This window comes from Amia ocellicauda, chromosome 17 (assembly GCF_036373705.1).
Source record: "Amia ocellicauda isolate fAmiCal2 chromosome 17, fAmiCal2.hap1, whole genome shotgun sequence".
Classification (NCBI taxonomy): Eukaryota; Metazoa; Chordata; class Actinopteri; order Amiiformes; family Amiidae; genus Amia; species Amia ocellicauda.
The window spans coordinates 8497673-8511612 of record NC_089866.1 but is presented as its reverse complement, the minus strand read 5'-3'; the positions used below and the strand labels follow the sequence as shown (position 1 = coordinate 8511612).

At 44.8% G+C, this 13940-nt stretch overlaps 1 protein-coding gene across 1 annotated transcript in view; it reads left to right on the top strand.

Moving 5' to 3' along the window:
* The first annotated feature begins 1354 nt into the window (after positions 1-1354).
* The window catches only part of smg1 (SMG1 nonsense mediated mRNA decay associated PI3K related kinase), a 29190-nt gene continuing 16604 nt past the window's right edge, over positions 1355-13940 (top strand). Inside the window, exons 1-22 of the mRNA XM_066690159.1 lie at positions 1355-1617; positions 3976-4133; positions 6074-6226; positions 6492-6628; positions 7123-7181; positions 7338-7551; positions 7750-7875; positions 7988-8060; positions 8155-8252; positions 8499-8672; positions 8890-9114; positions 9467-9568; positions 9716-9985; positions 10315-10445; positions 10710-10871; positions 10998-11116; positions 11397-11484; positions 11647-11748; positions 12165-12305; positions 12677-12876; positions 12988-13184; positions 13405-13566. Of these exons, the coding sequence (XP_066546256.1) occupies positions 1541-1617; positions 3976-4133; positions 6074-6226; positions 6492-6628; positions 7123-7181; positions 7338-7551; positions 7750-7875; positions 7988-8060; positions 8155-8252; positions 8499-8672; positions 8890-9114; positions 9467-9568; positions 9716-9985; positions 10315-10445; positions 10710-10871; positions 10998-11116; positions 11397-11484; positions 11647-11748; positions 12165-12305; positions 12677-12876; positions 12988-13184; positions 13405-13566 (3168 nt within the window). The 5' untranslated portion in view covers positions 1355-1540. The remainder of the gene's footprint in view (positions 1618-3975; positions 4134-6073; positions 6227-6491; positions 6629-7122; positions 7182-7337; positions 7552-7749; positions 7876-7987; positions 8061-8154; positions 8253-8498; positions 8673-8889; positions 9115-9466; positions 9569-9715; positions 9986-10314; positions 10446-10709; positions 10872-10997; positions 11117-11396; positions 11485-11646; positions 11749-12164; positions 12306-12676; positions 12877-12987; positions 13185-13404; positions 13567-13940) is intronic.

Here is a 13940-nt window from a genome sequence, read left to right as displayed (position 1 = left end):
AACTGGTTGCTAGGAAACTAGACTTTCGGAGAGGGAGCGGGAGAGAGGGGGAGTGCAGTGGGCTTGCACTAATATTTATTTATTTATTTATCGATTTACTTATTTACCAATTCAATGCAAGTCTTCTCGAACGGATTTGCACTGGTCTTCCTTATATATCTGAACTATACAAGTTACGTTGGCAGCTCCCCGTGCTGACGTTCTGCTGCCCCTGTTCATCATCCAACGGAGCTGGGGGTCACCGGGGATCCTGAAGGCCTTACGTTCTCAGTATTACTGTGAAAGCTCAGGTGTAAATCCTCCTGTGGCAACACTTTGAGGGAATGCTTCTTAGTTTTAGACAGGGTTTGCCTGGTGGTGAAGCAGTAAGACGATATCTGCCTCAGGCGTCACAATTCAGGAGTCAGTCTGTCAATCGGTCTGCTCCTGGATGACGGCTGCTTCATCAAGGTTCCCACCGAGGGGAGTCACCAGCCTTAGCCAGATGGGTTGGTGAGTATACGGCACCAGATGAGGAATGTGCATTCTCAACCCTGTGAGGCAACAGACCTCATACATTCCTTAGTACCTTTCCCAAATTAATTTGAACAAAACAGGCAACAAACAGGATGTTATAACTTGAAATACCCGTAATTCCTCAAGAGGTAAAGCTTCCTGTATGTTTAGACCCAACATATATTGAGGGATCCAATCCAGAAGACTATACTTTTCTTCTATATATAGATTTCTATAGTCTACCAATAAATTACAGACTGTTGGTCATTTTTCCTCCTCTCACATTGTACTATTAATCACAGTCCTTTACCAGCCTTCATGTTTTTCATTGTTAATTGAATGTACATTTATTTGGGGAAAGGGACAAACTGAATTGCAATACACTATTGTTGTAAATATGTTTTACAATGGCAAGAAAAGACAGATAAAGGAAATTAAAAAATAACTGGACAGATCCCCCCCCCCACACACACACACACCTTACTACATTCTAACTACATCCATTCACTAGTTACCCTCTACTCTGCTGCTTTTATATCAGAATATATAAATTTTCATAATGTACCAGCCAAAACGTGGAGTGGGACCAAAACCAGGGAAGGTATGAAATTAAACTTTTTTTTCAAGTTTACACAATTCCATATACATATATAGTGGAAATTATTTAAATAATAAAAACAAAAACATTTAAATATAGAAAGTAAATTTAAAAAATGAAAAAACACATGGGCATGCACTTATCCACGAGGTTTGCGAGTGTTTCTGGGAGCTGTAGTTTTGACAGGCACTGCGGAGGGGCGGCGAGAGGGAGCCAGAAGGTGGCGCTGCCTTAGCGAATCGAAGCACTGGGTTCAGGCAGCAGCGGAGAAGGAGGCGGGGAAAGAAGGAGAGAAAGGCCGAGTCTGAGAGCCACATTCCCAGTCAATACAGTCGAGTTCGATGCCTTTAAGGTTCATTCATGGACTTTAAATAAACACACACGGGTATACGTTTGTACACGGATGTATTTCCGTCCCGAGCGGGTCATGTTGTCCTCGGAAAGGTAATGAGCCGCAGAGCCCTCGGGTCTCGGCTGAGCAGCGCCCACAACCTGCAGCGAAACTGGAACGATTGGCAGCCCAGGTTGGTATCGCGCCACGGGTCCGTCGCGCTAGGATAGAGCGGGGCTTTCCCGGGCCTACTCCGTTCCCCCCACATTTTGTGAAATAAGCAGTTATCCCCCAAAGTCGTAACCAACGGCGGGACGAGAAGCGTCTCCTGGTTAAATCGGTGTGTAAAATCGGCAGAGAGGGAAATAAAACTATCGGTTGCTGCCCTGGTACAGAAAAACGCTTGTAATGCTGGCGTTTAGAGGAAGCTGTTCAAGCTTTTGATCAAAATAGGAATAAATCATCAGGCTGCGTATTTGTAGGAGGTTTCTCGGACAGGGGACAGGCTGTGTTTTAAGACCTCGATGCCTGCCCGTGTCTTTCTGTCGTGGCATTTCTCAGGCAGTCCCACATCCCGCGTGTTTAAATGCATTGGGGTTTGTTTTGTTGAGCACAGCAGACGTGCATTTTTTTTTGGTCGGGCTGTACAGCAGTGATCCGTGTCTGTAGCCGACTTGTTCAGCAGTAGCCACCTTATTTGATTTAAATGCAATGCTATCAGCAGCGATTTAGCCCATTTGAAGCGGCAAACGCACTACAGCGCAAGTCACGGTTGTTGGGCACCCCACCAAACCTTTTTGTGTGTGTGCGCTTTAGATGTAGCCAGCCAGCCCTCGTATTGGAAACGAAGGCGGATATTTGACATCCCTGGCTATACGTACGATTGTGTTGTTACACCACATTTGTCCTGTGCAGTTTTATATTGTGAAATCCTTTGGGGTTTGTACTTTTTCCAAGTCCAAGACTGGCATTGTGTAGTGTGGGCTTTTGTATGCTTTATTTGAAGTTATGTGCGAAGCCACAGGACTGATTGGGATTTCTCTCCTGCAGTCCCGACGTCTTATATAATAATAATTACACATATTTGTCTCCTGGAGAAATCAACAGTGCAATGCTTAGATCAACGTATATCTTCCATGTCGTTAAATAACAAAGACATGGATATTACGTATGCATGCTTTTTTTAATTAATACCGAGCATCTATTAAAATTTAAAAAGGGTTTTTGTAATGCTATGCAGCGACGACTTGTGCAGGAAAGGTTGCTGTGGTTATTAGAAATGCACCCATGCTGCAAATCTTTAATAAAGCTGTTCTTCTGTTGAGAAATGTCTCCTTTAGTTGATATTGCTTTACTTGTGCTTGATGAAAAAGTTTACTTCTTGCACGAAAACAGCCCGAGCTATTAAGAGGCCTTAGTTATGGAACTGTGTGTATGTATATGTATATGTATATATATATATATATATATATATATATATATATAATTCTAGGATTTGAATGCAAACTTGTGCACAGAAGATATTTGAACGGAGTACCAGACAACGTACAGGCAAAACTGTAAAATCTGTTAAACTACAGGTGAATGTCTCCATTTCTAAGAGGAGCTGGTTCATAAAAGTTGAATGGATGATAATTGATGACTGATAGTGAGCTGTTTTGTTGCCTTTGACTCCTTGTAAGAGCCCAGGAACACAATTAAATCAGGTATGATGAGCACAGTACAGCCATCATTACAGAAACACCAGTGAAGGTGTTGAATTGCCTGCTGTGCTGAGGGAGATCTCAGGAGTGTTACGGTGGCATTTTGAAAACCTGGCTTTGAGGTAGTTAAGGCCAAGGATCCAAATGTGAATGTGTAGAAGGGTCTTATGTCACGCATTTGTCCTAATTGCAAAATCAGATATAGGAGGTGGGTTTAAAAATGGGTAATTGATGGTCTAATATAATGAATGCATGTTGCAGATTTGAAAGTACAGCTCTTCTCATGTCTAAGGATTAAAACTATCATTTATCTTAAAAATACAATCTGATTTGATTAAGGATTCATTGACTTAAAATGTGTTTAATGTTTCAAATTGCACCTTTTTGAGGAGATATCCTGGCTCTTATTATCCTGGCTGCTACCAAGACTTTTGTCTGCGGTTACCTGCACCTTGTATTCAAATACATACGGGAGATAGAAATCACTGTACTTTCCATCCCTGTCTTGGGTTTATTATAGTCCTCTATATTACAGCAGTTCTAGCACAGTTCTTCTTAAACAGTACATTCTGGTGAGTGTTGGGCGTTTTCCTCCTCTCCATTGAGTGTGGACTAGAAGCAGGATATCGGTAGGGGTGACAGAAGCCACCCTGTCATAAGACTGCTGTGGGTAGTGATGAAATGACAGAACGAAACTGAAGTGCAGTCCTCTGGTTTCGCTCACACTGTGACAATGTTGAATGACTTTATAAGGGGGGGATTCCTTGGTGCAAGGAGGAGGGAGCCCCCATCGCCTCTGGCACCAGCTCTGGCTCTGGCACTGACCGGCTCTGTGTTGTGCATTTCAGAGGCGACAGTGCGTCAGCTAGCCAAGACGGTGTGATCTGCAGTGCCTCCAGAGACCACGGCCCTGTGGTGCCCTTTGACCTGCTGCCCTCCGACCCACCTGGCACCCCTCCACAGCGCAATGAAGCCTTCTCAGCCTCCGATGGACTTGCAGAAGGAGGTGAGTGCTCCCTAACTAAAAATACAGTACCTGATTAGTGTAGGATTATACCTGTTGTGCAGGCAGTCAGACCTGTTTTGTTTATCTGTTTTTTTTAATCTTCTTTTGTAGTTACTAGAATTGTATAATTCGTTGTTGTAGTACAATACTTCAGTGATTTGTGTCTCTGTTTAAATCCAAAATTGTTCATGCTGCACTTTTGTGTTTATGCAGTAGAAATGTGTCTAGGCTTTTGCTTTCAGACTGTGCTTTACTGCTTTCTATCTCAAGAGTGAGAAATGTACCTTATAGTTTGAGCCCTGTGTTTTGCCATATCAATTATGTACTACTTTTAGTATATGGGTCTTGTATATGTTTACTGTAAGCAAGAAAACATTTCAAAGTTATATCAAATTCCCCAGCCTAGCTTTTCTGTATACGTTTTTTAATTGAAGTGTTCTGTAAGATTTGTTGTAGCCGGAATTAAAATGAAATCCACAGCAGTTTGGTCTAATGCAATATCTGAAGTCAGTGAAAGTGTCACTGCAGGTTGGTAATTAGTGGTGTACTTTCTGAATAACGTCCCTCATGGTTGCAGAGGTGTTCTGAAGAGAGTTGAGACTGTGTGAGATTGACTTTATCATACTTGTACTGCTGTAAGTCCCCATTGACGTGGTAGATTGCTTTTCAAATTTAACACCGAGGCATTTCGCACAGTCTGTGCCTGCTGTCAATTAATGCTGTGATGATTTAAAATGTGCCAGTTCTACTCCAATGTGACTAAGAAGGTGCTACAATCATTTCAATTCGTATTGTATTTTTTCAAACATCCAAACAAGACTTCTGTTTCAGCAATAGTAGGGACTTCACAGCAGCATCAGTATAGTTATACCACCAGTAAATATCAATGGCTGTCCCTTAAACAAATATAAATAAATTTGATGGGAACATTAATCCGGTCTTTAATACTCGGTCCTGTTTATGTATATGCTTTAAAGCACGTGCAGTTTGTGCACATTTTCAGCATAATTGCAGAACCTGTTTTAGCAATAAATGTTTCTGTTTTGTGGCTGTAATAGTTAATTCACTAGAATAGTGCTCCCTTAATTAACTGCCATGAATTATGCAAGGCTGTTGCTAGGAAGCCCTCCACTCAGGCTAGAATAATCCCGAAAAGAAGCGGCAGGCTGCAACAAAATAAAAACAATTAAAAATAGCTATTTATTTTAAGGGATAATTGAGTGTTTGTGTGCATTTGCATGCATGAGTGCCTGTATCATCACAGCAAGCAGTTCCGTGTGCATCCTTTTAGCCAGCGAGAAATAGGACATGAAATAAGAAATTCCTCTGTCTCGATTGGAGGGGAACCCAGCATCAAGGGAATTTCTCTAGCACAAGAAAAGGCATTTGTGAAGACTGACTTTTGGTGCTGACTGCAGGGTTCTCCTATATTTAATGGAGTTCGGAAGGAGAGGGATGTCAGCTTGCTGTGCCCCATTGACCCTTGTTGTAGTCCAGGCCTGCAGTCTCTAAACTGATGCACATCTCGAAGGAGGTGTGTGTGTGTTTTGTGCCAGGCTGCTGAGTTGAAGAGCAATGTGATTTTACCACATGAAAATTAACTGCAGGTTGTACATGATAATAAAACATAACAAATAGAAATTGTAATCATAAATAACGACTATTGTTTGCTTATTTTGTATTTCATGAATCTTAAAAAGGAAAGACGGAAGAGAGAACCTCTTTTAATTTTTTTTTTTTTGGTGTGTTCTTACATTCACCTTTACCAATTACAGAAAGAGGGAAGGCATTAGTATCAGTCCTGGTACCTGTGGGCTACAGTTTTTCCCCCCACCATTGTGCCATTTCTTTGAATGTGTTTCTGCCATGGCACGTTGCTGATGCAGGGTTTGTTTCCGGGGAATGGCAGTCCTAATGGCAGTCTCTCCTGTTCTTGGCAGGTGGGTATGAAGTTGATGGAGGTCTCGATGAAAATGCTTTTGGTCGGAAGTCGCTGGGGCAAGAGCTGAGAGTCAACGATGTGACGACGGATTTAATCAGTTTTCAGCATGGAAACCGTGCTTTAACCACAAAGGACATGAGGAAATCACAGGGTGGGTGCCCGTTTGTCCAGTATTAGATCTAGGTAGCTCGTTATAGTTGGTAATTGTGACAAAAAAAAAAAGTATGCTCAGGATAGTTATATTTATGTTAATCTGTAATAAACTACCCTTAATTTCTGTCTGGTAAGCAAGAACTGCTAGGAAAAAATCTATCCGCTGTACCTGCAACAAAACACCTGGTCTATCGATGACATGGATTTTTTCTTTTTAAACGCTGTGTAATGTATTCTACATTTTTTATTTTTTCTGTCCACAGACCGATCGTTGCCTTACTCTGATGAGTCTCGGCTGGCCAACCTTCTGCGGAGGGTGTCCCGAGAAGACGATAGGGACCGCAGACTGGCCACCATGAAGCAGCTGAAAGAACTTGTTCAGCACTCTGAAAACAAAGTGGTGAGTCTGGAAGTTTGGACCGCAGAAATATGAACGCCTGAGTTTTCAGTTATTACTTTCCTGCAGGTTTGCATGTGTGCTGCAATTTCTTTTGTGATCCTTCTGTCAGGTGAATCTCACTATGCCAGTTACACCTAGGGTTTAACAAGTCAATAGAAGTGTTCTCATTGGACCTTAAAGTAGTGTTTAATTGTCTATTAAAGATGTAAGTATGGATCAAATCTCTAAAAGGGGTAACTTGTAAATACTGAGAAATGACAAACCTTTTTCAGTCTTATTCAGAACACTTGTTCCAATGCTGCCCTGCATGCACTGAATTTGCATTTGAATTTTATGATGTTTTAAGTGGAATATTAGCATGTATGTAAGCTCTGATTAGGTGAGCAGTAATTAGCTCAGTGAGGCTTTTTGAGTATCTGTGCGATGCAAGATTTTTGTTTGACCAAGATATGTTCGTAATTAGATGTTTTATCATATTTGTTTTGTCTCCGTAGGTCCTTGTGAAGCAGTTGGATAGTATCCTGACTGCTCTAAATGATGTTTTAAATGAAAGGTATGTTCAAGAGTAAACCAATGGCAGGAATCTTTCTATGTGAAGCCGGTTGGCAGAAGAGCAGCGGCAGTAGTGTTTGGTGTGAAATACATGTTGCTTCTCAAGCCCCGAGTTGGTGTGTTAAAGGGGGTCCCCCTTGTCTTCTGCTTCCTGCAGCAGTAAGCTTCTCCAGGAGCTGAGGCAGGAGGCAGCTTTTTGCCTTGGCTTGCTCTGCGCCTCCCTCAGCTATGAGGCAGAGAGGATCTTTAAGTGGATGTTTGTGAAGTTCAGCTCGTCCACCAAGGATGAAGTGAAGCTGCTGTACCTGGTGGCTGCTTACAAGGCTCTGGAGATGGTTGGAGAGAAGAAGGCATTTTCCCCAGTGATGCAGGTAAACGCATGGAATCCCTACTATTAATGAGTTCTCTGCCTTGTCTATATTAATATCTGTCCAAGACAAACTCCTGTATTTTTGCACCTCGATCCACAGCCCACCGAGTCAGAGTTGGGGGACTGATGTGTAAAATGTTATCCCATTAAAATCCAGAAAAGTGATGGTGGCGTCTAAGTGTCAGTTATTTTTCAACAGCTGGTCATGAGCAACTTGCAGTCAATCCTGGAGAACCTGGACACCCCCGAACTGCTTTGTCACAGTGTGAAGTGCATCCTGCTGGTTGCACGCTGCTACCCCCACATCTTCAGCACCAACTTCAGAGTAAGCTGCCACATCACGATTCTGGCTCTTTATTTATTTATTTATTTATTTATTTATTTAGATGTTAAATAAGCGTGCCTGCTTGCAAACCGCTTACTGATTCTCCTTGTAGGACACTGTGGATATCTTGGTGGGGTGGCACATCGATCACACACAGAAGCCATCACTGACTCTGCAAGTGTCTGGTAAGGGGAGAGAGAGAAATCCTTTTCAGTGCTAAGAGACGTGTGCTGGTGAAAATGTATTGACTTTGTACGTCTGTCTTGTTGGGAACTGTAGGCTGGCTGCAGAGCCTGGAGCAGTTCTGGGTGGCAGATCTCACGTTCTCCACTACCTTGCTTGGGCAGTTTCTTGAAGACATGGAGGCCTACGCGGAGGTAATATCGCCAGCGTTTACATTCCACTGTCCCTAGTCTCCTGTTGTGTTGTAATCCCTCAGATATGAGGGTCTGTGGTTTTTTAGCTGTGTAGAGGAATCTGAAAGCAGCGGCATGGCATGTATGGTGGACTTTTACGGGCACAACACTAATGCATCCCGTTAGTTAGCCAAGGTAGAGCCCACGATTTAATTTTGAGCTAGTTATTTTTGTCATGATTGCTGATCTGTTTTTGCGTGTCTGTAGGACCTGAGCCATGTGGCGTCGGGAGAGTCTGTGGACGAGGACATCCCCCCGCCCTCGGTGTCGCTGCCGAAGCTGGCCGCCCTTCTGCGTGTTTTCAGCACGGTGGTGCGCAGCATTGGGGAGAGGTTCAGCCCCATCCGCGGTCCCCCCATCACAGAGGTGTATGTGACCGATGTAAGCAGGATTTTTCTTCATTTTCTTTATTCAGTTAACTTTTCATTACATCTGTACTTTTCATGACACACTTGTTATTGTGTGTAAGATGACAAGTTAGAGCAGCAATATCTCCACAGTAAGGTGTATAAGAACCGTACTGCTATTTTAGTTGTGTAATCTACTTTAAGATGTTTACAGTTGCAGGCAGATCTCAGCTGTTTACATGCTGTTCTAGGTGCTCAACCGGGTGTTGGCCTGCGTCACCACAGCCAAGCAGGTGTTCTTCTCAGAGGTGGTCCTGACTGCGGCCAATGAGTGCGTGTGTGTGTTGCTGGTGAGCATGGACTCGTGTGCAAACCAGCTGACGGAAGCAGTGATCGCATACGGTTTCAACCAGCTGGAGAGCTGCCAGGCCTGCGGACCCGAGTACTGCATCGCCGTGCTCAACCTGCTGACACTGGTAAGAGTGGGGACGCCGAGATGGGACCTCCGATAGCTGGAATGGGAGTCTGACCACAGAGGCCAAGTGAAGGTCTGCGGCAGAGACGCGTTGTCTGCTGAGGACTGAATATCTGTTATCCATTCATGTTACCTAGAACCTGCAAGGGGCACTTTCTCAGCCACTGGTTATCATAGACTGATTCAGAGCTAGCTATTGCCTCAAATTTAGTTTGTTACAGAAAGAATTCTTTACTTTAACTTTGTTATTAGTGTTAAGGTGTAAATTATGGTGTGTATAATCTATATTGTTTTGTTTGTTTGTTTTTTGTTCCAAATTAAAACCAAAAACGCCCCTGTGGTTTGTCTTGCAGATTGTTGATCAGATTAACACCAAACTGCCTGCGTCATTCGTAGAGAGGCTGCTGGCACCAGAGTCCCAGCTGTTAGAGCTGCGCTTCCACCGGGAGAGAGAGGTACGCGCCACTGTCATAACAAGCCGCCCCCCGACACCGAAAGTGTCATGTTGATGAGTGTTCACTTCCGACAGATCAGTCTTCCTAAGCAGCAGTACCCTGCACTGAAATAAGCCCTCATTTTGAAATGTGCTGTTTCTCGGACAGGTGATCTCGGCAGCACACGGCGTGTACCAGGCGGTCCTGAGCCTGAAGAACATCCCCATCCTGGAGGCCGCCTACAAACTGGTGCTGGGGGAGATGGTGTGCGCCCTGAACAGCCTGCTCCAGCCCCTCGGCCTGCCCCCCACCTGCCCCCACATTCAGCACAGCGTCTTCGCCCTCACAAAGCTGAAGCCCGAGAGGGCCGAGTTCATCCTCATCTTCAACCTGAGCGCGCTCACCACCATCGGCAACACCAAGAATTCCCTCATCGGGGTGAGGCCCTGTCTGGCTCTTCATGACACTGATTATATTTATAAAATGGGATGCTTCTTTTAATTCACTGTGGATGATGGGATTTTAAAGGCTCTCAAAATTCATGAGAAGGCGATTAAATAATGTCCAGCTAAGAGAACCTTGGCTTATCTCCGCCAATTCAAGTTTACTGCAAAATGAGTTAGAATTGATTGAGCTGAATCATTTGCTGTCACTGGGGTTTTTCATCGAATTGCTGCAGATCAGAAACCGTGTTTTTATTGGCTGAAATCGCAGGGTATCGCTGGTTATTTTTGGATGGCTTTTTAATTCTTGTCTGTCTTTGTCAGATGTGGGCCCTGTCCCCCACTGTGTTCGCACTGCTCAGTCAGAACCTGATTGAGGTGCACGCCGAGCTGGCCGTGCATCACCCGGCTGTTCAGTACGCTGTGCTCTACACCCTCTACTCACACTGCACCAGGTAAGGGGCACGGCTACCAACTGGGTCTGTCTGGCCAGGTTTAATATCCCTTTTTGTATGATGTCAGGCAAACTTTTAAGTTCATCCTCTACACTACGACTGGCTCTGGGCGGTATTTTATACCGAAGTGTTCGTAGCAGGTAAATCTTTTCATTTTAGCTTGCTCTGTCAATGTGAGGGTTAGTTTCTGTCATGCTCTGTCAGTCTCTTTTCAGTGGGTAATGCAGTGGTCTGACGTATAGTTCCCCCATGCTGTTTCTGCAGACACGATCACTTCATCTCCAGCAGCCTGAGCTCATCTTCTCCCTCCCTGTTTGATGGTGCCGTCATCAGCACCGTCACTACGGCCACCAAGAAACACTTCAGCACCCTCCTCGGCCTGTTGGGGATGCTGTTGAGCAAGGAGCACCTCTACCCGGAGGCCAGGTACAGTTCCCGTTCATGGATTGCATGAATTCCTCATAACTTACATCCCAATACATTCATAATGTGTCTTAGTTGTTCTACAAGATGACACTGGCTAAAGATTGTGTTTCAACCCCCCCCACATAGGAAGCTGCTGCTGACCTGGGCTCTGGAGGTGTCTCTGGTGATGAAGAAGTCTGAGACCTACTCTCCTCTCTTTGCCCTCCCCTCGTTCCATAAGTTCTGTAAAGGCCTATTGGCAAATGGTGAGGACTGGTTATGTCTTTCATTCCAGCAAGAATAAAATGAAAAAGGAAATCGAAAAGCTTACAAATATTTCAGTTTGAGCATTACTAATTGTATAAGTATCAGAAAGTAAGGAACCTCTCGCTGTCTTTTTACAAAGCCGTAAATAGTGTTCTTCGCTAGATGGTGTTATATTACACACAGTGCTATGAACTGAAAAGGAAGTATAAAGGAATGGGTGTATTTCTTATTTCCTGCATCGGGTATAATTGATTTGGGTTTTGATCTTTTGTTTTCCAGCCCTTAATGAAGACCCTTCTGTCTGTCTTCAGACCTGCAGCAGTCTCCAAGTGCTGTCGTCATCCCTGTCTCCAGAGCTGCTGCATAGGTAACACACACACACACACACACACACACACACACAATTCAGCTTGTTTTATAGCACTTTTACATTGTTTCATCTAGATCTCGACATAACTGTGTAACCAATGCTTTTCGAGATCTCTCTCTCCCCGGTGTCATTTCGATCTTGTGCGTTCCCTGTTTGCAGGTGTGTGGGTGTGTGTCGGGTTCAGCTGGTCCACTCCACTGTGCGAGTCCGGCAGGCCTTCGGGAAGCTGCTGAAGACAATCCCTCTCGATGTTGCCCTGAGGTAAGGAACACTATACTCTCCTTCAACCTGTACTCTACTGTGTCTGCTGCAGTAGGATTGTATCGTCATGGTTAATGGTAAGAGTCTGCTACTAATGCGTGTCAGGACGTACCCTGACCTGCTTTGTGTTCCTCACTTTTCATAAGGTGTTAAAGCACAGGCCTGTTGTCTGATCCTGCTGTCGTCATTTCGCTCCAAAGCAGTTTAGTCTAGTTGGTGTATAAGTCATCCCCTATTCTCTGGGAGACAGTTTGGATAAACTATTTTAAGTTTAAAAGTTTTAAAGCTGGTATATTTATCTGAAGGTTTATTTTACATTCATGATTTAGTTCTCTTCTCGTGCACGTTTTGCTACACCATTGCTGTCTGGGCCCTTCCCCTGTCAAAAGATATTGACTGGTTGCTGTTGTTCACAGTAACCGTGGACATGCAGAGATCCAGGAGATATCACTGGCCATCCGCGGACACATGAACAAAGCCCCCAGCAACACCTTCCACCCCCAGGACTTCTCTGACCTCATCAGCTTCATCCTGTATGGGACGGTGCATCGTGGGGGGTGAGTAGGAGGTTGCAAGGCAGGACAATTTCAGGCCATTGTTATTGTCAAAGGTCCATTCATTATGTGATAATCGCACTTGCCCTAAGTTGAGCTTTGCTAAATCTATAATGGTAATACCTCTTGATTTTTATCTAGGTAGCCTAAAACAAACGTCATTGTTGCATGATTCAATAGGTAATTAAATCTTGAAATTAAATCGAGCCAGGAAGATCAACAAATAAGTTGGCACCCAGGATGAGCAAAGAGTTTTTCACCCCAAATGGCGTCCTGTTTTATTTAATGGTTCTAATCCTAGGCTGAACTGTATTTGATTTAAATGTTCCTTAAATGCATAGCAGCTGGCCTGAGTGGTCCCTTTGTGCCTGCAGGAAGGAGCCGTGGCTGGAGCGGCTGTTCCACAGTTGCCAGCGATTGGAGAAGCGCGATGTGGCGCCCGTGCCACGCACCCTGCTGAAGACTGAGGCTGTGCTGTGGCAGTGGGCTGTGTGGGAGGCGGCACAGTTCACCGTCCTGTCCAAACTGCGCACCCCGCTGGGCCGCGCACAGGACACCTTCCAGACCATCGAGGGTGAGGCCTGTAGACTCTGGGGGGGGGCGCTCATGGTTTCTGCTATATTTGTTCTGCACCTGAAATAAGGGGTGAATCCTGGATTTAACTCGTCGTGTGTTTTCTCCTCAGGGATGATCCGCAGCCTGGCCGCTCACAGCCTGAACCCAGAGCAGGAGCTGAGCCACTGGAGCGGCGGAGAGAGCGACGAGGGCCACTTCACCAACCAGCTGCGCCTGGGCCTGCTGTTGCAGTTCCTGGAGAACCTGGAGAAGCTCATGTACAACGCCTACGAAGGCTGTGCCAACGCGCTCACCGCACCGCCCAAGGTCAGTCTTCCTAGCAAAGATAAGGAGCTCTATAGCATATCTTGGAGTTTCTTGCATATTGGTTTGTCTGCTTCTTTAAATTAGATTCAGTGGGTGATGCATCACTGTTAAAACCCACCAATGAAGACCCATTCTTTAAATAGCTAGGTGTGCGCACTGGTTGTATTAAGGCACTATAGGTGACTTTCCTGTCTGAGATGTTCTTGCCTGTCTTCCACAGGGCATCCGGACATTTTTCTACACCAACCGGCAGACGTGCCAGGACTGGCTGACCCGCATCCGAATGGCATTGATGCGCGTGGGGCTGCTGTCGGGCCAGCCGGCGGTCACTGTGCGGCACGGGTTCGACCTGCTCACCGAGATGAGGAACACCAGTGCCCAGGTCAGGCGGATCATTAGTTTCTCTCTGGTTATCTATGGGGAGAACAGCCATTCACAAAACATGATCTTAGAGCACTAAATCAGTAGCATAATTGTGGTGATTTCATTTTTAGTATTAAATAATCAGTAAATTAATGCGCTGGCTATGTGGTATATCTGAGCAGAAGCAAGAAGAAAATTAACAAATCAGATATTTAAAAAGAACCCCCCAAAAAAAAGCATAAAAACATACACCTAGTCCAGCCACTGTTGTACTGTTTAGCTGGTGATTCTTACCGAGGGGCAGGCTACCCCGAGCCCTTTCCCAATGTACCCTATGGCCCCCTATGAATCGGCTGTGTGGATCGCCCATGCTCCGCTGCTTCTTTCGGCTTC